Source organism: Polypterus senegalus, chromosome 13, assembly GCF_016835505.1.
Source record: "Polypterus senegalus isolate Bchr_013 chromosome 13, ASM1683550v1, whole genome shotgun sequence".
Taxonomy (NCBI): domain Eukaryota; kingdom Metazoa; phylum Chordata; class Cladistia; order Polypteriformes; family Polypteridae; genus Polypterus; species Polypterus senegalus.
Genome location: NC_053166.1, coordinates 145,276,966 through 145,304,348, shown reverse-complemented (window position 1 = coordinate 145,304,348; position 27,383 = coordinate 145,276,966). Strand labels below are relative to the sequence as shown.

General features: G+C 34.5%; 2 protein-coding genes across 7 annotated transcripts in view; both read left to right on the top strand.

Annotated features, from left to right (window-relative positions):
- The first annotated feature begins 409 nt into the window (after window positions 1–409).
- On the top strand, window positions 410–27,383 carry LOC120543377 (post-GPI attachment to proteins factor 6-like). Of its 2 annotated transcripts, XM_039776421.1 has the most exons (14): window positions 410–725; window positions 6,836–7,013; window positions 7,220–7,427; window positions 9,788–9,921; window positions 11,511–11,773; window positions 12,906–13,267; window positions 13,374–13,467; window positions 15,236–15,359; window positions 15,652–15,788; window positions 16,088–16,266; window positions 16,617–16,763; window positions 19,266–19,382; window positions 20,339–20,586; window positions 23,779–27,383. In XM_039776421.1, the coding sequence occupies exons 1-14, from the start codon at window positions 662–664 to the stop codon at window positions 23,807–23,809; spliced, it is 2,286 nt and encodes a 761-aa protein (XP_039632355.1). In that variant the 5' UTR covers window positions 410–661; the 3' UTR covers window positions 23,810–27,383. The 2 variants fall into 2 exon arrangements, with proteins under 2 accessions (XP_039632355.1, XP_039632354.1); XM_039776420.1 differs by lacking the exon at window positions 23,779–27,383 and having other exon boundaries at window positions 20,339–21,475.
- Window positions 23,769–27,383, top strand: part of LOC120543378 (post-GPI attachment to proteins factor 6-like) — a 30,813-nt gene continuing 27,198 nt past the window's right edge. For all 5 annotated transcript variants that reach the window (XM_039776425.1, XM_039776426.1, XM_039776423.1 and 2 more), the window contains exons 1-2: window positions 23,769–23,837; window positions 23,933–23,987. The gene's annotated coding sequence lies outside the window, so the exon portion shown is untranslated. The remainder of the gene's footprint in view (window positions 23,838–23,932; window positions 23,988–27,383) is intronic.

Sequence of the window (27,383 nt, the reverse complement as noted above, 5' to 3'; positions counted from 1 at the left end):
AAATATGAGCACGCGCGTTCACTTCACAGACTTTCATACACTACAAATGTAACGTAGCGCATGCAGTGAATGCATCTTAAGTATTAGTAATCTCCCTTGTTCACAATCTCAGAATGTCAGCGAATCGTTTTAGAGAGTTCTTGAATTTGACAGCAGGCTCTCCTGCTTTATCTGAGGGTGAACTGGATCAAATACGTTTTAAATTTCACAATAGTTTAAAGTCTGATGGAAATTGTGAACTCTTACTTATATTCGAGACTTACAACACGACATCGCGACATGTATCTTTAGAACTTTATCTTTGACTTTAAAAGCTTGGGAGCACAAAGCCGACTGACCAATCATCTCACCCGTTGGTAGGCGCTTCCACACCTGTTTCCGCGCGCACGTTCGTCCTGACGTCAGACGCGAGTATTAAACAGGAAGTAATGTCTGTAAACAAAAAGAAGAGAAAAACCTGGATTTATGTAAACCTGTATTAGGCGGCCGTGTGTTCTTCTTTAAAACGGCAGAAATATAGGTGCACCTAATTGATTTTAGCAACCTATGTATGCGTCTATTTATTTCCTTATTTATTTTTACCGCTCGACGCTAAATGTTCACCTCCAAAGAAGGACGATGAAAGCTCCGGTTCCGTGTTGAAGACTCTTCCAGCACGATCATGAAAGATCGGATAATTTCGGGTCTCATTTTCACCGTTTTCATAACCAATTGCGCTGCTAATGGTGAGATTTGAAATATTTTTTAAATAACTTGGTATTATTTGGTGACCCAGTCCGTCGACTACAGATCACTGTCAACGGAATATTCACTCTGTTATATCTTACTCGGTTGTTAAGAAATTAATGTATACCGATAACAATCCTGTTATATATTTTAGTTTGTAGAATTAACTGTACAGTGACTCCATGGAAATGTCTTTTGTTATATACTGGAGGTGATTCGAGACTTTTACTGTAACAAGGCGTCGCTATAGGTCTGTTTTTAATGCTGCTGAACCAGTTTGTTGATTTATTGTAGAATTAAAGTAATTCTGTACTGAGAGGCTTTTGACAAAAAAAGTTACGCTATTAGAAAACGGAGGAAAGGGGTGCATTGTCACCCCATGTAGTTAGATACACAAAGACCGTTATTTTAGTGGGCCCCATAGCTGTCAATTAACCATACATGTTCTATGGCTCTTCCCCGGGTGTTCAGAAAAAACTCGTATTGTTTGATATTTCTTGCGTTTTCATTACTGAATGACTTGCTGACGTAATACAAGTTCAGTCTGGTTTGCTGTTTTCAAAATTGCTACAGTTAACTATTATAATTTGAAACTCTAATTTATTGTGTTGCCTACTTTTCTTCTTTTTTTATTATTATAGCGGTTGGCAGATCAACTTAAGGTTCATTGCCGTCACCAACTACATTTTTAAACGTATTTCTTCCAGAAATATTTAACCGCATCTGTCTATTTTTATAAAGTTAAATCTGAATCCTCAGTCATCAATCGGAAAAAAAATCACTTTCAACAGGATGGCACATCAAATCTCAAAACAGGTGCCTATTGGTAACAAGCAGCACGTTTGTACAGTGCTTCCGGAAAGTATTCACAGCGCATCACTTTTTCCACATTTTGTTATGTTACAGCCTTATTCCAAAATGGATTAAATTAAATTTTTTTCCTCGGAATTCTACACACAACACCCCATAATGACAACATGAAAAAAGTTTACTTGAGGTTTTTGCAAATTTATTAAAAATAAAAAAACTGAGAAATTACACATACATAAGTATTCACAGCCTTTGCTCAATACTTTGTCAATGTACCTTTGGCAGCAATTACAGCCTCGTCTTTTTGAATATGATGCCACAAGCTTGGCACACATATCCTTGGCCAGTTTCGCCAATTTCTTCTTTGCAGCACCTCTCAAGCTCCATCAGGTTGGATGGGAAGCGTCGGTGCACAGCCATTTTAAGATCTCTCCAGAGATGTTCAATCAGATTCAAGTCTGGGCTCTGGCTGGGCCACTCAAGGACATTCACAGAGTTGTCCTGAAGCCACGTCTTTGATATCTTGGCTGTGTGTTGGTCGTCCTGCTGAAAGATGAACCGTCGGCTAAGTCTGAGGTCAAGAACACTCTGGAGCAGGTTTTCATCCAGGATGTCTCTCTACATTGCTGCAGTCATCTTTCCCTTTATCCTGACTAATCTCCCAGTTCCTGCCACTGAAAAACATCCCCACAGCATGATGCTACCACCACCATGCTTCACTGTAGGGATGGTATTGGCCTGGTGATGAGTGGTGACTGGTTTCCTCCAAACGTGACACCTGGCATTCACACCAAAGAGTTCAATCTTTGTCTCATCACACCAGAGAATTTTGTTTCTTATGGTCCGAGAGTCCTTCAGGTGCCTTTTGGCAAACTCCAGGCGGGCTGCCATGTGCTTTTTACTAAGGAGTGGCTTCCATCTGGCCACTCTACCATACAGGCCTGATTGGTGAATTGCTGCAGAGATGGTTGTCCTTCTGGAAGGTTCTCCCCTCTCCACAGAGGACCTCTGGAGCTCTGACAGAGTGACCATCGGGTTCTTGGTCACCTCCTGACTAAGGCCCTTCTCCCCGATTGCTCAGTTTAGATGGCCGGCCAGCTCTAGGAAGAGTCCTGGTGGTTTCGAACTTCTTCCACTTACGGATGATGGAGGCCACTGTGTTCATTGGGACCTTCAAAGCAGCAGAAATTTTTCTGTAACCTTCCCCAGATTTGTGCCTCAAGACAATCCTGTCTTGGAGGTCTACAGACAATTCCTTTGACTTCATGCTTGGTTTGTGCTCTGACATGAACTGTCAACTCTGGGACCTTATATAGACAGGTGTGTGCCTTTCCAAATCATGTCCGATCAACTGAATTTACCACAGGTGGACTCCAATTAAGCCGCAGAAACATCTCAAGGATGATCAGGGGAAACAGGATGCACCTGAGCTCAATTTGGAGCTTCATGGCAAAGGCTGTGAATACTTATGTACATGTGCTTTGTCAATTTTTTTATTTTTAATAAATTTTTTAAAAACTCAAGTAAATGTTTTTCATGTTGTCATTATGGGGTGTTGTGTGTAGAATTATGAGGAAAACAAATGAATTTAATCCATTTTAGAATAAGGCTGTAACATAACAAAATGTGGAAAAAGTGATGCGCTGTGAATACTTTCCGGATGCACTGTACGTACACACACAATTTATATCCATATACTGTATGTAAAATGTTGACACACAATTACTTGTGAACCAATGGGATTAGAACCTTGACCTTGGTCTTAATTGAAAGCTTATGGATATTCAAACCATTTTAAGTAATAAAATGCATTTTATTTTAGGACTGTAGGTGTTTGTTTCTCTAGTAAAGAAAAAAAATAGGCAAATAAAATAAATGTGGCAGTATATTAAAAATAGTGAACGATGAGAGGCTAAGAGTAGACACAGTTTTTTCTTGTAAAGCTGTATGCTTTAATAGGTTCTTTCATCCTCTATATGTGAGAATAAATATATATGCTTATATAGTCACATAACTGTATATTAAACTTTTGAATCTGTATACTGTATAAAACATCTGAATCTAACCTCAAATGACAAATAACACATAACTGATTTTAATTTGTCAAATTATTCCACAATGGATAAGACAACTTAGAGTACAGGGAAATGCTTACTTGTTGCCTCACCAACTTGTAACATCACACCACTCTCTGACGCCATAATAAACAAGAATGTATAAAATGCATACCACCATTTTAATAGCAATAGTTTTGTCAAGTACTGCAGAAATTTGACAAATTAAATGTATATATTTTTTATCTATTAATAAAAATATGCATATCTTTTAGCTACATATTTAACATCAATTCATATAGACATTAAAACTGTTTATACTGTTTCTTAGTTGTATTTTAACATTTCATGTCTGCTCTTGCTGACATAGTAAATTTAGGAAGGATATGCAAAGGGCTTTGGGAAACACAGAAGAAAGCAGAATTCTGTTTTATACAGATGGTAGAGTAAATTTCAGGGGATGTCCAGTCTTAATGTAATCTGCACCCACCTACAATAAACCCTCACCTTGTATCCCATAATATGTCCACCTTTCAGGTGGAATTAAACAAAGGGCCTGAGCTTAGGGAGAACATGGCAGAGGCAAAGGGGAACCAACAGCAGTAGTTCAGACATGAATCAGGTAGGTATAAGTGAACCTACTCCGAGTTTGTTGAGGCCCACATACGCAAAGGTTTATAAAACGTTTTAATCAACATTCACTTTGAGAGTTTCCTTTTTATTCCTTAGTGGCCCCATAGATGAGCCTGGGACCCAGTGTTACAGTACACCCAATATGAGGGAAAGTCTTTTTCATTAAAGTTGACCAGAGATACATTTCACAGAGGGCTATGGCCAGTACTGGGAAAAGCTTGTATCGTGGTAGCTTAAGCTGCCCATAAATGATGCACACCTCCGCACCGATTGCTTACAACAAAACAGATGTGATTGAGACTATTGATGGTAGGTAGAATGCCCAGTGAGGGCTGGGTGGTCTCGTGGACTTGGAACCCCTGCAGATTTTTTTTTTTTCTCTCCAGCCTTTTCTGTCCTCCTGGCCATTGGGCCTTACTTTATTCTTTGTTACTTAGTATTGCCTAATCTTTGTTTTTTGTTTCATATAAACTTTTCTTTCTTCGTCTTGTAAAGCACTTTGAGTTACAACATTTGTATGAAAATGTGCTATATAAATAAATGATGTTGTTGTTGTTGTTGTCAAGTGTACCGAGTTCAGCAAAATTCCTACTTGCATGTCGGCCTGAAATGCAGCACATCACTATTATAAACAAGAATTTAATACAATACATAATTCTGTTCAGTTAAAATCTCAAGTCGGATTACCTGATGTGTCCTTGTTTCCATACCACTTGTTTAGTTATTCTTGCTGTTCTTGAAACCTTGCAGGGTGAAAAAAAACACCCTGCGAAAAATTCCAGTTAACATTATACATAAAAACTAAATTCAGAGCAGGGTATTTTTAATAGTGTAACCAGCTAATTTTGATTTCAATTACTTTTTTATGGGTAAAGAAAGGTTAGGTAAAAAAAGTGCAGCCTGTAATGTTCTGGCCAGTAGAACAACCTTTGTCATTGATAGACTTGTGCAAAAAATGATTAATACATGTTTTCATATAATGTATTGAATTAGCAGTGCAGGACTCTGCTTTAATCCATTGATATTTTCAAGACATTCATTTGTGCCCAGCATTTCGGTGGGTTTGAGTTTTGAACCTGGGATATCCCGAAACGTTTTCAGTCAGTAAAGTTGGAGACTTGTGATCTAACTACAGTTTGCAAACCAACAACATCAAATTCTGTTTAAGACCTATCAGACAGAAAGCCTAATATATTCCACTGGAATATCCAGATATAAAATTTCTGTGGGTGCAAGACATTAGTAAATAATTACTTCTTTAACAATGGTGATTTACAGTTGGTATTCTTCTGGTGATATGCCCTGTTTGTTTATTGTCGAGCCTGGCATTGTGCATAATGTTTAAACAGCTCCACTACAGCCTTATCTCACCCAAATCAGAAGTCTTGTGCCTTATAGAAATTCAGCTTTGTAAATGTAATACTATTGCCATGTTCTTTTTTGGAGAGAAAAGGTTTCCCAGGAAAGCCATACTTTTTAAATTCTTTTCTGATGAGATCATTATGAATTGTAACATTTGTGTGAGGGGTCATATTCACTAGCCCAGTTAGTTTAAGACGGCTTCTGAAGCTCTGTTTATGTGTGGAAATATTTTTTTGTGCTGATTGTTTTTTTTTTTAACCCCAAAAAAACTGTTTTAATAGTTAAGGGGGTTAGCTGTGAAAAGTTGTTAAATATTGGGTTTGCAGAAAAAATGACAATATCTTTACCTTATTTTATACGTGGAATCTGAAATTTGTCTTATTTCTTTTTCATGTTCTATAACAACTATTTAACTGCAGTTTTACATTAATTTTTTTCTGTAGATGAGATGTGGTTAAAACACTGTTAAAAGGTCCATTTGTGTTGTTTTGGGCATTATTTATAACTGCACTAATTTAAAAAAGAACAAAATTGTGGTTTTGTGCATGTAACAATGAGACATTTGTCATGCATGATGCTGATGCTTGCAGTACCATCCCAGGGTGAGAGAGGGTGCTGTTGCTAACTATAGTATCTCTTTTTCCCTTCGCAGTGCAAAGATAACACCCAGTGAGAGCAACTGAGCCCTGCCCCTTCCCGTCAAGCTCTATAAATACCAATGTCCCCGTAAAGAGTGGATTAGCAGTCCTCCTGCATGATGGACGTCCCCAAAACTGATCTGCTTAACACAGCCTTGAAACTAGAGAATCCAAATAGGCTATTCCTGCAGTTTTTACACCTATTTTCTGTTATTGCGATACAGAGCCCATGTTATAGTTCTATTCTTTGGAATTTTGCATTAAACGTGGTGACCAAGTTGGTCCCCCAACTTTTCTTACGGACTCCTCTGCTCATTTGACCTTTGACACATTACAACCTAAGAAAAATATTTACTTCTGAAACAGTCTATAGGAACACTGGGGTAGTTTTATTAGAGTCACTTTAATATTCAGCCTGTTTGGCCTTTAAAATAAGTTCTTATTTTTATCGTCTGTGTTCTGGCAAAAATATATTAACTTGTTTCAAAATATTTAATGATATTCATGTATTGTAACTTGGATAACAACAAATAAACAAAACTGAATTACTACCATATCAATTAAATGATTGAATTAATTTCTTCTGCATTTATTTATCTGTTCTTTTTTTAGATTTAACATATGTCTCAGAATATTCCTCTGTGGTGCCTCAGAAGCTTGACTTCTACAGTTGGTATGGGAATGTACGACTGGCCCTCTTTAAAGTGCCTGAAGATACGGTACTAGTCCGATGGTTGTTAACTGTTAGTCAAAGAGGTGACTCAGACTGTGGAAACACTAACATAACCATGTATGTGCAATTTTTAAAAACATTAAGAGCTCCATGTTATTCTGTGTATTTGATAAGTAGGTAAAATTAATTGTTTTGGTAAGCAGTAATTTATTCACTATTGGATTTTCATTTTTTGATTATATCGACAACTTCAAGTATATTTCTTTTGATTCTGATTTCAAGTATAATATACCTTTTAATGCATTTTGTTTGTACTTTTACAGCCATATTCGAGCAGGAGCTCCTCCTGTAATTAATCCATTACAAACTGAGTTTCCTACGCATACAGCATTCGTTATAGCATACAATCTAACCTTAACATTAAATTCAAATGGCCAAAACCTGACATTTTTAAATTTGACCAATCCTGTGGCGGGAGATTGGTTCATGGCTGCACATCTTCCCAAACATGATGGCAAAATTGAGCAGAAGGTAAGAAAGTGTTGAAGTGTTTTGCTCTAAATAAAAAATAAATATAAAAATTGAAGTCAGTAATGTTGCTAGTGTATAGTGTAAAGTTATAGTATACTTTAAGTGTACCTGGATTAGAGAGAGAGAAAAAAAAAGTACTTTGTGGGATAATGAGAAGTATCATGTAGTCTAGTTTTCATTACTTTTTTTTGTTTGTGTTTCTTTTGCCTGGAAATGGCTATGAATTTAATGTGTAATTTATTCTTGTTCATCCTCCTTTAGGGGTCAATTGTTAGACCACAAATGTTCAAATTGTTTGATTTGGTTGCTAACCATTCTGTGCCTGTATTGTTTAATGCAGCATATATGAAAAATATATTATTGAATTTTATTTATAGTGATGAATAAGTAGAAACAAAGTGAAGAAATGAAATTAATTAATTTTAATGGATGCTTCTGAAACCAAATACCTGGAAAACACATTTTTATATACTTTAAAACTGAGAAGGCGAACAAAACGAAAGCTATCTTCATAATACAATGCACTGCTTATAGTTAATCATGACTGAGCCACAACATTTACATTGTCAACGTTAAATCAATTAAGTTCAATTAATTAAAAGACGTTGCGTTGTTATATGATATTCTGTCAGTGAGGACTGATAAATAATTGTTAGTACTCATTAATTTTAATTATTTATTAAGTTGTTTTGAATGGAAGTGCCTACTTTATTTTTAATCGGTGTAGGTAATTTGTGCATATACAGCAGCAGCAGCAGCAAAAAAAGGTATTTTTCATTATCTTATTTATTGTCCCTTTTATAGTTTCAAATTTTTATGTATCTCCAGTTTTCTTATAATTAAGCCCCAAAGTAAACTTTGGTTTCAACATTTCAAATTTATTATTCCACTTACACCTTTTATTTTTTCACTAAGTTATCTGCTACAAAAGTTATATACCTGTACTATTTTTATTTTTCCTGTAGTAAACACTGGCAATGTGATTTTTATAACATATTTAAAATGAATTGACAGAAGTAATTTTTTAAATGTGTTTTTTTTAGTAAGCATATACTGTATTGTTTCTGTTTTTATGTTTTCTAAAGGTAATTATTTACAGCCATTTGTATTTTAGATTATTTTGTATTTTATCAGTAGTACGTGAGTATGTTATAGTTTTGTCAACAGAGTGAGTAGTAGCTGAGTATACTGTATGTTGCTGAAAACTATGGTTTAATATATATCCCTGAAAGTCTGTTAGTTTTAATGACAATAAATATAAAAATGTGTAAATGCAATGTTTTCTCTGTTATACAAATTAGAATTTAAGGTTTTTAAATTACTGTAATGGTTTGCAAACAAAGCAAAAAGAAACTGAGGTGATCCTGAGGGCTTTTTGGTTATAATAGAGCAATTCATAAACTGTGATGGACTAAAGGTCCACTCAAGGTTGGTGTGATATGCCCATTGCTGACAGAACAGTTCACACACAAATCAATAAATAAGCACACACAAATTTTAGGAGATTTTTGTTGTTTAGGGGATTCAGTATGGGATAAGCTTGCAATCAATGCTATTGTGGTCCTTGACCTCAAATAGTACAAGCTTATATAAAAAAATACTCCTGTTATTAAACTACTCCAATAAAAATTTTGAAATGTTAGCTTACTAGCACTTAAAATTGGTAGACATCCACAATTCCAGAAATGCAAAGTATAAAAACAGAACTTATCATCATTTGCTATAAACTGGTATCCAACTGATGGGATGATTAATGTCTTGCGTCCAGTTTTGCTGATGTATATACTGTAGATTGCTAGCAATGGTGATAATAACCCAATGTATATTCAACTGCATGACTAGCCAAACATATACTAAAGCTAACCATGATGGCAAGTCTAAATTGTGAAAAACTGGCACCCATAGCATGTCCGCACATGTAGACTTGTACAGTGCTTTTGAAGGGGGTTAAGAGGGTCTAAATAAATTGTATTTTCAATGATTAAATTCTAAAAGGGTTAGTTTCTAAATTATTTTTAAGTATTTTCAAATTTTGCTTGCTTACAATTACTAGTAATTTACTACAGAACTGTTTTCATACCATTTCTGTATCAGAAATCCAAAAGAAAGAATGACTGATTTTTTTTTAAAGATTTTTGTTGAGTTGTCTAAATTTTAAATGAATGTTTTAAAGTACAGGATAAGTAGGTGCTATTGCTGTATCTATCATTATACAAACAATTATTTTAATACCAATGAACAGTAATATTATTCCTTAGTCATAAAATGAATCTACCCTGAGGTAGAATTTGCTTGTGTTAATTGAACTGAACTGAACAACTCCTTTTGCCAGTGTACTAATTTTGTTCCCTTGTTTGCAGGGTTTCTCCTCACAATGCTTATACCTTTTTCAGTCTCAGATGTTTGTGAGAAAAGTAATTGATATACCTATATTAGTACCTGGAGTTGCAGTGCAGAATGCTGTCTCTTCATCTGATAGACCAGCGTTGTTTAAGTAAGCAACATTAACTATTGAAAAATGTAACAAGTGAATGTCTTTGAAAACTGATTCTGTATTTATGTTGTGGGCAGAACCAGCTTGTTTCCAGGTAACGTGCATTCTGTAGCAAGTCACTTTTCATTGGTCTCAACTCCCAAGTGATTATCACTGTTTTGGAAAGAAATGAGGAAATAAACACATTAACTATCACTTACATCTCAAAGACATGCATACTGTAGTTGTATGCAATAGACTGGTTTCACACCCAGGTCAGGTTCCTATTTTTGTGCCTGCTTCTTCATGGATGGGCTCCAGCACCAACTAACCTTGACCCAGATTAAGTGTATTTGAGAATTCTATACTATTTCCTTTGACAGACACAGATAAGTGAATTATTGAAAACACTGCTAAATTTCTGTCAGTACTGACTTTGATTGAAGATGTCTGTGTAATATATGAAATAAACAAAGGAGATTCTAGTACAAGTTTAGTGATATCGGCAAAGCTAGAATGTCAGAAAATATACAGTCGATTCCTGTTAATTGGACCACATCGGGACACTGTCATTTTGGTCCTAATAACCGGCTGGTCCGATTACACGAACATGCCCTATACATGTGCAACCAAGACGGGACGTGCTATAAGTAACATATTAAAATGTCATTATGACTTTTATTGTGCTGCACACACGTATGGCGAACGTACAAACAAGGACTATGTACATGTACGGTTGCTTATAACTTTGTTTATTGAAAAAGAAATCTACAAATTCTTTGAAATGATCTACACGACACTCAGCATGCAAAGCACAATAAAAAAAGGTTACATTACCAAATTCCAGTCAACGTTTGAAGAACTTGTCTAGTGTGATCTGAAGCATTTTGTTTACGCACTGCACTTGTTTACACTCGACTTCATGTTGCCGGCTACTGGGCGGTCCGTTTTTAGGAAAGAAAGGGCAAGCATGTTCACCCCCACTGGTTTGCACTTGGTACAAATTTTCCAACTTCCTGACCTTTGATAAAACCATAAATTCTCCTGGGGAGCCCAGGGATCCTCCCGATGTCGCTGACCCGTTTTACATCCGCTTTCCGCGGACGACTTGTGGCTTCTTTTTCTTATTCTCTGTCATGTTCTTTGGTCCGATTAAACGGAATTTTGGTCCAAATAAGTGAATAATATTAGGCTTATGTAATATGATCTGTTTCGGTTCTTTAGGATTCGGTCCGAATAAGTGGCTAGTCCAATTAAACGGTAGTCCAATTAACCGGAATCGACTGCATTATGGCTCTGGTAATATGCGGAATACAGTTAATCACAAATCTATCAGTGTCAAATCAAACAAGGTGTAGCCATGGATAAAAAGGTCCTACCATGTGTTAATAATAAAAGGTTAATTACAGGGAAACATTAAAGCAAAAAAAAAAAGAATAAATAAACACATTTAGCTGTCAGTTTTTCTAAGAATTGGTTAGGTTTTATGAAAAGAGGCGATTTGTTACACTTGAACGATTATCTTTTTTTCATAATTTTAGGGTCTTAAGTGACCAGATTTATTTTCATCCTTTTGTTGCATAAAAAATGTCTTTTCTTGCTCTTTTTAGGATTTATATTCCAGATTACACCGTGGATTTGTCTGTTCAACTCACAAATTGCACACAGTGGACTGCAGGGGGATGTCCAGTTCTGCTGACTGTTGGATCAGCTACACTTCTCCCAGGTTCCACTAAAACCCTCAACTGTTCTTGGAGTACCAATTGCACAGCTGACCTCCAGTTCCTGCCATGGCAGAACTGGGTACGAGTTACAGTGGAAAGTATAAATGCCAACATGCCTGTTTCCTTCCAAATTAAAGCTGATCTCACAGGTATGGATATCCTTGAACTTTGTTGTAATGTGGCATATTTGTGTGGAATAAAAGACATCAAATACCTATAATAGACTAAGTTACATTGTGAAAATATTCTTCCAAAAGAATTCAGTAATATGCATTTTTAGCAAATATTTTACATTTATGGTTTGCAGTGTGGTGGGCGGCTGGGGGCTATACCCAGCCGGGATGCCGAGAAGGACCGGGAGAGGGACTATACCTCCTCCGGACCACGAGAGGGCAGCCACCCTGGTTTGTTTGGCATGGAAGCTCGACCCTATAGGGGCCCGTGGCCACCACCAGGGGGTTCCCTGAAGTCTTTATAGCCCTGGACGTCAGCACTTCCACCACATCTGGAGGTGCTGGCGGAAGGATTACCAGGGACACCCGGAAGTGCCGCAGGAAGCTCGTCAGGAGGCACCTGGAACACGTCCAGGTGAATATAAAAGGGGCCGCCTCCCTCCATTCGTGAGCTGGAGTCGGGTGAAAGAGGATAGAGCTCAGAGGAGAGGAATGGAGGTGGTGAAGGAAGGCTTGGACATTGAGAGGCCCAGACTGAGGGTGTGTGGTGCGATACACTGTAGACATGAATAAACCGTGTATGGTATTTAAACTATCGGTGTCTGCCTGTCTGTGTCGAGGCTGGTCGCCACAGCACCAATATGTTTATTAACAGTCCGCATTTATTTATTTTTTTATATATGGCTCACTATTTGACAAACGGCTTTTCTTTTTTATTTTTAATAAATTTGCAAAAACCTCAAGTAAACTTTTTTCACATTGTCATTATGGAGTGTTGTGTGTAGAATTCTGAGGAAAAAAATGAATTTAATCCGTTTTAGAATAAAGCTATAACATAACAAAATGTGGAAAAAGTGATGCGCTGTGAATACTTTCCGGATGCAGAAACAGATTAAAAAAGAGGAAGCAGAGTTGTGTGGAAAAAAAACTGTCTAAAATTGCAGGGAAAAAGTGAAAAGAACTTGTGTTGAAAATTCTAGTTTATCTATGTGATCTTATAAATATGCAATGTTTTGTTGGCTTTTCAGTTAATCCAGTGTATTTTCAAACAGCCTCTGCAATCCTATATATAATTTGACTTCTTTCTTTCTTTCTTTAAATCACACAGTGGGATGCAAACCTCATACTGCAGGATTGTTTGGTGGCTTTTTTACCAACTTTAATGGCAATAATACTAATCAGTCAGCAGTAAATGTTAATACCTCATTACCTGTGGATAACCTCACTTTACTGAATGACACTAACAAGGTGAAATTAGATAACAAGACAATAAACACAATCCTGCCTACAACGTGTTTGCTCAGCCAGTCAATGTTTCGAGAAGACCTTGATGTTGTTTCTGCACGTTTTGCTGTCATCACTAAACCAAACTTTACAATTTCCTCCATTACTCCAGCATTATTTTCATTAAATCTAAACAGAATTGCAGACAGTGGTGGGACCCTCACTCTGGAACTAAGATTAAACAAGGTAAATATATAATGTTGACAAATCCGTAGTCTTGTGTTTTTTTTTTTTTATACTTTATTTGTAGCTACTGTGAAACAACATTACTGAAACATTTGTTCTTTTTTAGACTTCTCTTACAAATGAAAATTCCACTATTGTAGCTTGTTTAAATGCTAGATCTCCTATCATGACGAACAACGGAACTGAAACATGTAGCACAGGTAGACTTTTTTGTTTTTTTTGGATATTGCTTTAATCATTCTAAAATATCTAGGTATATTATATCAACTTACATTGCATAGAACTGGGGGTAAAAGAATGCTATACCATCTATGTGTACAAAAATAAATAGAATTTTATAAATAACATGAGGAATCATTTTAGAAATTGTGGTGTGGGACAAAAATATAAATCACTTCTCTGTGCTAGGATTGACACCTGCCTGTGTACAGTTTTTGCAGTGCAGTTCCTCTCCTTCTATGCTCTTTGTCTTTTTTGTTTTCCTTATGCAAGGGATCTCTAGTCTTTACCTTCCACTTTGATTGCAATGAAACTCCAGATTGGCTTTTCCTAACGGGGCTTTTCTCACATCTTTTTATTTCATAAGTTTCCTCTTTCCTTTTCCCACCACCTTATAGTTTTATAGTTTACTATAAAAATGAAATGTATTTTCCAAGAGTTGCAGGTGCAGCAACCCAAGCCTTTTTTTAATGTAATTTCTCTCTATTACAATAAAAAAATCCAGGGACGAGTCGAGACTTTTTAGCCTGGGTTGAGACGTGACTTTTTCAGAGAGATACTTTCAAGTCCCACGAGATGAGACTTTGTGCCAAGAGATTTAACCACACCCGGGGATGGAAATAAAAGACAAAGAGTAGATGACAAAGTAAAATGTCGTAAAGAGTTCAAAAACGTTGGCGCGATACACATGCAGAGCAGGTTAGAGATAATGAAAGTACTAAAATTCGAAAGTCTCAAAAAATGATAGTAAAGATCGCATTAGCGAAAACAAGTGGAAATTATTACTCGGTGAAATAATGGAACAGCGAAAAGAGATTGAATATATTGTTCGGATTTAAACTTTAAGTCAGAGACTTGTAGATCGTCTAATTCGTGTTGCCATCAGGTAAAAGTAGTGTTTCTTCCCAATGAAGAGGTGTATCCGCGAGAATTAAAAGATTTCTTGTTTGGTGAAAGTGAAAATAGATCGTAAACACGTAATTCATTAATGTTAGACATTATAGTACTGTTGCTAAAATGCTAGATTCTGCTAGTTTTGTCCCCATAACTTTTTGTTTATGATCCACACCAAGTTACTTTACTTGACAGTACTCTTTACATTTGACAATGTACTACTTAAACTATCCAGACTTGTAGAAGTTTTAAAACTGTTGCACGATACATCTTTGGTTTGTAAGTTTGTGCATTAATTTCCATATTAGTCTTATTCCACTACAGATTTGTGGAGTGTATCAGATGCAAAGCAGAAACCCAACTTTGGGAGGGATCCTGTCAACTGGGAAGCACTGTTGCATATTTATGCATATTTGCAAACATTCATGAAATGGGAAGAAACCCATATGAACACAGAGAGAATGTGTAAATCTAATCCAGTAAATGACTGGCCTGAAATTTGAACTCCTCTCCCAGGTGCTGTGATAAAATAGCCTTAACCTCTGTGTTGCCATAATCCTAATCACCTTCAATAAAAACAACAACTGAATGAATAAAGATAAAAGTTTACATGTAATATTTGCATCATTCAGTTTAATTAGGCAGTGTGCAGGTCTTATTTACCATGAAAATAAGACTGTGACCCAATTAACTAGTCGTTAACTTTGAAAATGTAATAGTCATAAAGTAAAATGTAGCATTTTTGCAAAATGCTTGATATTTTTTATGAGTACCCATGAATTACATTTTTGATATTATTCTTTTAACTTGAGAAAAAATAAACAAGCAAACTTTTGTTTTGTTTTATTTCAACAGCATTTTCTCAGGGTTATTCTATCAAACTGAACATCACATCCCCAGAAGCAACACTTTATATTCCCTTTCCAGAGTCTGCCTGGTGGTATCTTTCTATTCTTTTGGTCTGCCCTGAAAATATAAGGTAAGATACTAAGGCATGTAATAAAACATGAGTTTATATTTAAGGAAAACTGAGGTACTTTGTTAAAGGTGAAATACTGGATAATTTGAAATTGTTAAGTAGGACAACTCTATACTCCTCTGAAACATTTCTTGCTGTGCAAGATATATAAAGGCACAGATAAATGAAATGAATAATTCTGTGAATTTGCATGAATTAGTAAGCTTACTGACTACTCAAGTAATTATGGTGATTCATACTTAAAGATTAATTTTTCAGCTTGTGTAACTATATTTATCTATTTGCAATTTAGTGAATGTGGAGAAGTGTCTGGTACAGCTTTAGCAGCTGCTGAACTGAGAGCTTGCATTAATGACTGTGGTACATATGGAGAATGTAGAATGCTCCGGTCATATGGCTACCTCTATGCTGCATGTGTTTGCAAAGCAGGTATGTTGGATTTTCTTTCCTTAGTCTTGCGTTATAGCAGATATTTTAACGTGCTGCTTCTTGTATTTTGTATATTACTGTCACAGTGCACATACTTCACTAAACATTTTCCCTTTATGTGGAATCCCTATATTAAGCAAAATTAATTTTTTTTAAGAGTTTTAAGGAATTGTATTTCCATATGAATAGAAAATAAAGGAATGTGCTTTCATTTTTTAAGGATTTGTATTTTATTTAGTTGATTCATGTTTCATTGTTCCATGTTAAATGTCATTTAATTTTCATTGTATGTTTTACAGGATGGGGAGGATGGAGTTGTACAGATGAAACAACTGCACAGTCCTATGGTCGTCAGTTACTTGCTGCCCTTTTATTAACACTAAGTAATCTACTGTTCATTCCTCTCATCGTAGTAGCTGTGTATCGTCACTTCATTGTGGAGGCATCAGTGTATACCTTTACAATGTTTTTTTCTACGGTAAATATTTCTATAATTTTTTGAAGTATGTATTCTGCATCTCATTTTTAATTAATAACATACATTACATCCTCCAAATCTTCTTGGTCCAAGTCAAGATCAGTCTTCTTTAAAAAGAGCGATGTTTTTTTGCATTTATTTTTCTGCTTTCAAATGTTACTGCTGTAATAATTCAGGTTGAGTGCACAGAGAAAGGTCATGTATAGCAAAAAATGCAGCTAATCATATACATGGGTTTTTGATGGAAAGTGTAATTTTTAACTGTATTTTTAAAATTTTCTTTATTAAATGAGTGGTTAAAACAGTGCAAAAGGCAAAAAAAATATGTTTTCTTCTGCTTGATATTCTAGTTCTACCATGCATGTGACCAGCCTGGCATCACAGTAATGTGCATCATGGAGTATGATACACTTCAGTATTGTGATTTCCTTGGTTCTGTCTCATCTATTTGGGTAACCATTCTCTGTATGGCAAGAGTGAAGGATATACTTAAATATGTAAGTTGTAAACACTTATAAATTCTAACTAACAGAGTTCCCAACAGTCAAGTTTTTTGGATGTTTTCTTTACAGATACTTGAATTGCGCCTTTAAGTTTCAGCTGGGATATATATTGAAAATTTACCGTTTCCATAAGATAGGGCCCTAGCTAAGATGACATAATTGGTTCCAGAATTTGTAGCATCAACCAAAATCTTAGTTTGAATAGTGTCATAATTTGTTTATTCCAAGACAGCCTCAACAAAGCATAATCCTTACTGCAAGCACAAGTATAACAGTATACCATTGCAGTAAGACATGGGCATGAGTCTTTGAAAGTATGCAACAGGTGCAGAATGAAAAAGTCAAGTTCAAAAAATAAATACATTTAGTCTCTCTTTCATTTTTGTAGAAGAAGGTTACATGTGGAAATGTGCTTTCTGTTGAAAAGCGATTTGAAAAGTATTTTTTCATATGACATAGTTACACAATGTCAATAACTGATCAGAAATTCTTCTGAAAATAATTACATTATGTCAAAAAATATTAAGAGTTAACAGTTAGTATACATTTATTCTTGGTACAGGATATAGGACATAAAAATACAAGTTAATTTGAAAACGTCATGTGTTCCTCTAGATCTCCAGAATATATTTTGCCAAAGTCAGTTTTGTCTTGTCTTGACTTAAACAGTGTTTGCTTATGCATATATTTTCATTAATTTTCACTGTAAGGCAATGTATTTGCACAATCCCACATCATTGTCAAATAAAGAAATTAAGCAAAGTGAAACCCAGGATGCTTTTGTATATGTATTGTCATTATAAAGATGTTACAAATTACCATTGATACCTTACTTTATTAAAAATATTTTATTCTGTTGTGTGCATTCCTATACATTTCTTTGCTTTGTTAAATGGTGTAAGATATATACACACCATAATGTTAAAAAGATTATTGACTGTACTATGCTACTTGTAAAGGAACACTAATAAATCATTCTATGTAATTTTCACAAATGCTCATTTTAAGTGCGTATACTGAGAAAGTGTGAGGAGTATGTGGTATCCTGACAGACCTCATAGTTTTTTGCATAGATAAATTGGCCAGTCCTAATTCGTAGTCTATAACTGCAATGTGCAATGCTTGTAGTATGTGTACGGCTTTTCTTTTCAATTGCTTACCGATGACATGGTTTGAAAGGGATAACTAAAAGAAGTGGATACAACTAATGTAAATACATGATAGAACCAACAAGAAAATGTATCCCTCTATTATAAAAAAAAAAAAACTTGCGATGAGACGTGATCTTTTGAAAAGAGACAGAGACACTTCTTCACATCCTGCGAGACGGTCAAGTCATGTCATACTTATAACCTTTGGCAGCAAGTCCCATGAAACATACAAAGAACATGTTAGAGATAATGGAAGTTGGAAAATTTGAAAGTTTTAAAAATAGGAGAGTAAAGATCACATTAGTGCAAACAAACTGAAAATATTACTCGGTGAAATAATGGAACAGCAAAAAGAGACGGAATAGTGTTTGAGGATGTCTGGGGGAGAAGAGAGACAAAATGCAGATCACGCGGTACGGCAGCAGCAGCAAACCAGCAGCTGACTGAGCAAAGAAGAGGTTAAAAAAAAAAAACATCTGTTATTTGTTTCCCATTGTAGCACTGTTAAAGAGGGGTTTCAGAGGAGCGACCGCGACTCCTCTTCACAACGGTGCTTAGCACTGGCATGGTTGGTAGGGGTAGGCTAGTGAAGTGCAAATCATGTGGCATGGCAGCCACAGCAAGCTAGCAGCTGATTGAGCAAAGAGGAGGTAAAAAAACTGGAAGGAAGTCCTGTGATGCACATGCAGAGCAGGTTAAAGATAATGGAAGTAGGACAATTCGAAAGTCTCAAAAAAATAAGAGTAAAGATAGCATTAGCAGAAACAAACAGAAAATATTACTCTGTGAAATAACGGAACAGCAAAAAGAGACAGAATAGTGTTTGAGGATGTCAGGGGGAGAAGAGAGATGAAATGCAGGTAACGCAGCACGGCAGCAGCAGCAACATCAGCGGCAATCAGCAGCTGATCAAGCAAAGAGGAGGTAAAAAAAAAACCCCAACTATTTGTTTCACATTGTATCACCGTTTCAGAGGAGCGACCACATCTCCTTGGGCTGCGTTCAGTCCTCCTCTCCTTCACCACGGTGTATATTTAGGGGGATTTGTGATAGGTTATTGGGGGAAGAGGTTTGGTGAGCAAAGCGAGCAGGTGGAAGGTCCCTAGTTATACAATAATAAAATGACAGCGCCATAAATGTTTGTAGAATTTAAACCAGTATGTAGAGAGAACAAGATATTTGGATAATCAGCCTATTTATGTATACTAAAATATCATCCTTTTGTTGTTTTGTTCTGTCATATCATGAATTCTAAGTAAAATTAAAACTAAGGCATGACATTGATTCTTTTGACTTTGTGTGTGTGATCTATGAGTAAATATCTGTTTTGTCTAAATTATTATAGATGCTGTTTATGTTGGGATGTTTGATCATCGCCATGTCTATGCAACTTGATCGAAGAGGCTTATGGAATATGTTGGGACCCTCTCTGTTTGCTCTTATAACTATGATAGCAGCTTGGGTAAGAAAAATTACAAGTTTTTTTTTTTCTCCATGCACATATTAAATTCTCACATTTATCATACATTTTATAGGATTGTATATATACTACTTTGTGTCATATTTCACAGTGTTTAAACATAATTCTAAATAAAAAATATTGCCCCTTTTCTCATATTAGTTTGTGCTTCAGATTCATATACAGTATGTACACTTTTAGATAATGTGTTAAGGGCATTAGATAAAAAAGAAACTTGGGAGAATACTCCAAAGAAGCAGACTGGTAAGGAGTAAGTCACAATACCAGGGCATAAACCAGGAACTGCCCTAATAAGGACTACAACAGTAACAGCTAAAAAGTTTAGGATGAGTTAAGTAAGCAATACCCTTTTTTGTAAAGGTCACTTGAAAGGATTGTGCACTGTGTCACGCAGACAATAGAAACAGCTGTGTTATTTTTGTCTCACTCTCTTACTCAAGCTCTGAAATACTCTACAGAAGTCACTTGTCTTCTGCTAAGGAGACTTCTGTAATATTGTCTCCTCTAGGTTCCACAGGTACTCCTGACTCTCTTATTTAAAGAAAAATTAGATTCAAGATTCAAGAGTATTTATTGTAATTTCATCCATATACAGTAGTGCAGCATACAGTGAAATGAAACAATGTTCCTCCAGGACCATGGTGCTACATAAAACACAGGAAAATGAAGAATCCACGACGCATAAAATAAAGACACATAATAAATGACAAGGTGCATGTGAGTTGAATGTGCAACTCTGCAGAACAGAACACATATATCGATACATCAATCAATTAAATAAGATAAAGTTAGTCCTGATTGTCAGTCTGCTATTAGAACTTAGTGTCTCTCTTTGTGTATTAGATATTTTAACAGTATTTCTAAGAAAGCTGAAAAATAGTGATTGATCTTTGCCAATAGTGAGTACAACATTGTTATGTCTTTTTTTTTTTTTTCAGACATATCGTGGTGTCAAGCGGCGTCACTGCTATCCATCTTCATGGAAGCGCTGGGTCTTTTTTCTCATCCCTGGTTTAGGAACAGCAATCATTGGATTGTGTGTATATGTATTTGCAGAGACTGACGACAACTATTACTACACACACAGCATATGGCACATAATGGTGGCTACCAGTGCAGCTTTTCTTCTCCCACCACGGGACAAACATAGAAAACCATGGGGCTTGTCCCAAAGGTTTTTCTGCAGGTATCAAATTTGTAACAATGAACGGGAAGAATTGTATACTGTTACATAGAAAATAAAGATGCAGTATTTTTATTAGGGTTCCATTTGAGTTTTTGAGAAACACTACAGCTTCCAAAATGTCTGGTTACTACTAAAGATATTCAAATCAGTAACATAAACAAAAGTGCAAATAAAATAAGTTTTTGATATGTATTAATTTGTATTATGTATACTCAAAAAGACTGTTAAAAAAAAAAAATGAAAATACAGGATTTCATGACAATAATAACATTCCTTGTGAAGCATGTACATATGTAGTTTTAATGCAAGAAGGAGACATTTGGGTTAGGAAAGGTGTGTGCTATTTCCAAATGGTAGTGTTAGTTTGAATACTTTTCCTTTTGTGTGCATAAAGTAGTTGAGAATTTCTTTAGCAGTTAATAACAGTCAACATTTTAGTAAGGGTTTTTAGAAGGGTGTGGCTGGAACTCGAAAATTTAGTGGTACAATTAAGGTAGGATGCCTTTGTAGATATTTAACTTACATTGTGCAGGGAAAAGTGAATGGGAGATGCCCCTTTGATATAAGCACCTGCAATCATACCTTGAAAGTTATACCTTGACAAATTTATAATAGATTAGAATGATTATATGGTAGTGTTGGTTTAAAGATGGGATCAGAAAATTAATACTGCATCTTTAGTTTACAACAATTATTTTCCGTGTATATATGTATTATATTGTTAATTGGATTGAGTTATAGCTATAGCAGTATTTATAATTTTGCATTATAAGAATGTCCTTAATGAATATGGCACTGGAAAATTGTGACTTCATCAGTGTCATGTTCTCTTCTTTTGACGCAAATAATTTGTTATGTATGAAGACTATTAAACTTAGACTTTCCCAAAGCTTAATTGATATGCAGCATACCCGCACTAGACTGAAAATTTTAAGACTATGTATAGGATTTATCAAGAAGCCTTATGTTTGATCCCATACATATACTATACATCTCACATGCAGAGAGGGAAACTTTCTTTTAAAAAGCACACTTACTTGTTCATTACCATTCAGATTATCTAAATGTAAATTTTGAATAGTTTGTGTTCCTTTTAGTTTATTTAAATGCGATGGGCTGGTACCCCATCCAGGGATTGTTCTTTCCTTGTTCTGGTTGCTTGTTGGCATAAGCTCTAGCTACCCTGCAACCCTATTCTAGATAATGGGGCACGAAGGGAGTGTTAGGAAACACTAATATTGGCTTGTTGAAAGTGAAGAGTTTATTTATAGGATGAAAAAAGTATAATGTTATGAAGACCTTCTAAATAATTAAAGCTATTTTTTGAGTGTTAAAATTTTAAAACGACCTCTTGATCAGTTTTTATGATTTCTCTTTGCATTAGAGGTTTTCTTTTTATTTTGTGTCACTATCAATTCATATCACAGTACCAGCTGCTTATTTCCAAAATAGTTCAGTATACAGAACTAATGCTCTTGCTGCTTTTTAATACTGCACTTGCTAAACAGCATGTGAGAATGTAGCCAGATACATTCTTTGTTTAAATGAGAGATTAAAATTAAAGTCAGAAATACCTAACTACTCCTACATAAGTGACACAACACATTGGGATGTTGTTCGAGGAGAATCTCGAAACATGATGCAGTCGTTTCATGGTTGTGAAGTACACAGCTGAAGGTTTCGTAAACCACATTCATTTATAAAGTTAATTAGCATTTGTATTCAAAATTTAAAGAAGCCTACCAAAATTAGTCCTAAATATGTTGCCTTTTAAATGTCTTATCAGAGCAGAAAAGTTCAGAAGCAGGAGGATTTCATCAGTCAAATACTGATCTACCAATCAAATGAAATGAATGATTGGAACAAAACTGATTGGAACAAAACTAGAACAATTTCTGAAAAGGAGCTTTTTAGAGTTGAGTTTGTTTTTGTCTGATCAGTTTGGATTAGAAATTAGTTTTTAATGTTGGTAAATGTACGTCTTGTGGTGTTTTAATTACAGTAGGTTTATTGCTGATGCAATGTTAATATTTTTTATCATTATTCAGAGTGGTGTCTGTTGTTTCTTCCCGTGGTTTGTTGTATACTGCTTATAGCCAGAAAGATACCGTAAACAAATGCTAGTTGTGTGCATTTGCTTGTGAATTGTTGACACACAAAACTTAATAATTTATCCCTATATATGACTGTATGAATGGGTTGATATTTCAGGTACAGGTTCAGGTAATACTTGGATCATCACATGCAAGTAAGAATGTCACAATCTCTGTACAACCTTATAAACCTAACTTTATATATACACTGATGTGTCTCACTTTAAGTTGTTACATATATTTATATTGCATTAAAATGCAAACGTGCAATTGCAGTAGATAATATGGCATAGCCACTTTAAAACAGTGCAGAATAATTGTGATGCCACCTTAGTGAGTTGGTCAAAACTAACACAATAATTAAGTCCTCACCCACCACTTATTATTTATTTGACAAGTTTTATTGTTCATTTATATTAAACTTATTTTCCATTCGGAAGCATTTCAAGCCTAATTATTATTTTAGATCTGTTTGCAAATTCAGTTGCAGTTATGTTAAATATTATATTTATGTTAAAACATTTTATGCAAAGTGTACAAATATATTTCGAAATTTAAGAAACTTTAAAAGCTTGCAATAGTTTTATATACACTAGTGTTTATTTTCCCTCAAATATACATCCCTCCAGAAAAACATGCTTAGTAGGTTTAGTTTTTTCACTGCCATTGTAAGCATGTTGGGTGATTTACCTGCCAGTTTGCAAGCCTCTATGAAAAGCATTACTGCAGTTACTACAAGACTGGAATGTATTATTTTTACTCAGGATTTATACTCGGTCTTCCTTATCAGCATTAATATTATAGACTGAATTGAAAGTTGCGGGGAAAAAGTCAATATCATCGATAATTAAGTTTTTCAGTGCAATTAAAGGAGCGGCTTGTAGGCTTGCTTTTGAATAACTTGGTGTCATATGTTACCATTACTGACAAATTAAAAAAACAAAACAGAAAGTTCAAATTTTAAGGGAAATGATTTTCTTTGTACATACAGTATAGGTTAAAGTGTACTGTACAGTAAATTGTACGTATATGGCTTTGCCATTCCATTTTAAAGTTACTTTTGGCACCTGTCTTAAAATGATATTTATCTTTTGCTTAGATCAGTTATGCCCTTACCAACGTCCAGATGACTATTGAAAAGCCAGTTCCATAGTACAGGTATTTGCATTTATATATAGATTTATCTTGACTAAATGTAGATGGATACATTCATCTGAAAACTAGTCTTACAATTTTTTGTCTCTCGCGGCCAGCTGCTTAACAAACCTGATTTGATTCTTCCTACCATACTGGCTGAGCAGCAGACCTGTAAGTATGCTTTAGCTTTAACTGAAAAAAAATTTAATCAGGGTCAAATTGCTTCCATTAAACTAGTCTATCTTGATGAATCACGCATTGAAAACAAATTAAATTTGCTGTTTTTGTTGGTTACCTGAAATGTCTGGGGAGATCACTTTCACTCTCGCAGTGCTATATATTTCATGATTCATAGCCAATACGAAAACAAAAGTGAAATTCAAATTTATATTAAAATGACACCAGTTTTGAGTTTTTTGTTTCAAGAAGGAGATTTGGTTTGCTTGGAAGGATGCTTTAGAAAGACTGAAGTCTCACATTAAATTCGATAGATAAACTTAACATGCATATAATAACATTGTATTCAAGAAGTGTTCATGTGATTATAATATCAAGCTGTTACAGTAAAATTAAAGTTAATACAACATAAGCTGTCACCCTTGACCATGAAGAACTTTACCTATGTAGACCACAGATTAATTCTACAGCTATCTTTTAAGGAAAACATAATCAAGAGTGTCCTCAACAGCTTGGTTTTGTTTTAACATTTAAACACTTGACATTGCTAAAGATTATGTTTGACATATTTTGAAGTTTATGCACTTTATCAATATTGCTGCTTATGGGGTTAGATATGTAAATTATTTTTTCTTTATCAAAAGTATGCAAATGTAAAGAAGTTAACAGTTCTATTAAATATACAAATTTTTTTGATTAGTATAAACATTTTATTACCTATCTTTAATAGATATTATACTGTAGGATATAACAACACATTAAAAAAAATTAATGAAAATTTTAGGCTTTCCTAGCAGTTGAGGCCAAAATAAGACTGGAATAATGTGGACATTTACCCTAAAGCATTATTATTAAAATGTAGTTTATTTTGTATTAAAATTTAATCAGTATGTTTTTGTGGAAAATCTTTTAGAAGTGTATTTTCTGCCATGGGACAGTATGGTAGAGTAATACCTAGTCCATTTAACAGGTATGAATGAATGGGAATGAATTTGGGTTCAGTGCATGTTTATTTATTTTTTATTTCTCTTTTATAAATCAGTCCACGATATCTGAATGTCAGAACACTGTTGAAACACCAAAGACCAATAGGTCAGGAATTCATTATTCTGTTATACTGGTCTTAAAAAGTGGCCAGTGAACTCCTATTACCTCTACTGTTGGTTTTAAATCTAAATAAGATCTAGTCCTTTGTCTTAAACCATACAGTTTGACATTTCTATGTGATGTGTTATATTTTGCACCATAGCTATTTTGGCTAGCTAAAATTATGTTTTTAAACTGCTTTAATTTTGAAAAGGCTGTATATAATCTTTTGTAAAGCAGTATAAACGTTTTAAGATCTGTGCAAAACTCCTTGTATGTAATTTCACAATTTTATATTTGTATGGATTAACATATACATTTTTGCAGTTGCACTACTATGTTTTTTCCCAAGGCATGTATAAAGATAGGCAATTTTAAATTCTAACATTTAGATTACAAACCTTTTTCTTTATCTATTGACCTGGTTGACAGCAGCTTTTGAATGTGGTATATCAAGAAAATATTTGCAATGGTTATTTGAGTGGTGCACTTAAATTAAGCTCTTGTTAAATATACCAAATATATTGTTAGAAAGGGTGACTCAGGTGTACTCTTGAGTCTTTTGTTATTTTCTTAATGTACAAAGCCAGAGCCTGCAACAGGCAGGGTATCTTCAGAATCTTAATGTTGGACTGAAATTGTGCAAAGGATCAGCTGTAACAAGGCCTCCAGTAATACTTGTTCCCCTGCTAAGGAGTCGATTTACATTACAAAAACAAAAGTATCAGAATGATGCAGATTAAATTATTTCATAATGAAGAATGCATCTATGTTACAAATGTTATTTTGAGATCAAATTATGCTCTGAATAACTGCATAGCCTGTCTGTACTCCCAGGAAACTAGACATTGGCCAATTGAAGAAAGAAGGTATCTACTGTGTAACAAATTTGATCAATTTATTTCTGTGGCATTAGGATACTGCTGTATTCATATTTACCTCCATGGAAAAAAAGATTTTTGTATTTCATGCACAGTCTGTATCAGTATACAGTATATAAAATTGAAGTTTGAAAATTAGCAAAGTAATATTTTTTATGAAGTAAAATAATTTTAGAGCTTATGTCATAGAACATTATTTAGATGTTTGATAACCTTAAATGTATATTATATTTTGATGATTTTTGTTTTACATTTAGTTTTTGTGTTTATCATTTCTTAATGTTTCTCTCAGTTACTTTTAGAATCATTATTCTAAAAGAAGTGTCAAATATCTAAATGAAATGTTTGTGGTTTGTTGTCTCTAGAGTTTATTAGTACACTTTATTTGTATGTGTCTTGCTAAGGTTGTATGTGCTTTCCAGTGTCCTGCAAGGACTATAGTTTATCATTGTAGATTTATTGGTCACGGTTTAGTTGTCCATTATAAGCAGCTATTAACAGTCTACATGTTGTACAACATATTATAATCCTTTTTAACATAAAACAATGAAAAATGTCCGCAACCTATTTCTTGAGCCTTTTTGCACTTAGTGATAATTTATGTACCATTAACAGTATAGTTAATAAAAAAAATTAACAGTCTATAAAAAATAGATACTTTTTTAATAGATGATTTGTAATGGATACCTAAACTAAAGTGTGACCAATTTGTTTTTCTTACGGTGATTCAAAAAGATGTACAAACATTTACGTAACTAGTTGTTTCAACATTAGTGTCAGTGAGGCATACGGCATTTTTTGTTCACACTAAATTAAACTAGATTTTTTTTCAGTTTTTTAACAAGTGTTTTAAAATCTGTGTACATCTTTTTGTGACACATTATATTGTTGTTTGATTTTTTTTTTGTTTCTTGTAACAAGATGTAAACATAAAATACTAAATTCAGTGAAACATTTTAGATTTTTTTGTAATGTTTTCAGTTTCAGTAAACCACCTAATTGCAAGATGTTATACTGTATACTCAGTCTAAATACTTCTCTGCACATGCTACATATGCGGAAAACATCTAAAACTGGTGCTGTATTCTGTCGACTTGCTCATGGAAAACTGTATTTTCATAGATAAATAAGCAATATTATCAGTTGTGATTGATGCTGTTTAAACTAATTGCAATATTGTATAATACAGATTTATTTGATAAAACTTAGTTTAAGGTAAATTGCCATTTAATTATATGATTTGTGAAGATGATACAACTGCTATTATGCCAGAGTATTTTTAAGTTAAGGACAGTTTTTGTAATATTTTTATAATATGAATATGTTGAAGTTTAATTAATTTCTGTATATTTTGGTGGGGAAAATTCACTTAATAATGGGTAATATATTATAAATCAGTAGAAAAAATAAATAATTTTTCAGA

Bases quoted from the DNA above. Each gene is read 5' to 3' on its own strand.
- LOC120543377 (XM_039776420.1), top strand. From the start codon at position 662: ATGAAAGATCGGATAATTTCGGGTCTCATTTTCACCGTTTTCATAACC. The intron at 13,468-15,235 runs GTAGACTTTTTT...TTATTTCAACAG, and splicing joins AACTGAAACATGTAGCACAG to CATTTTCTCAGGGTTATTCT. The intron at 15,360-15,651 runs GTAAGATACTAA...TTTGCAATTTAG, and splicing joins GTCTGCCCTGAAAATATAAG to TGAATGTGGAGAAGTGTCTG.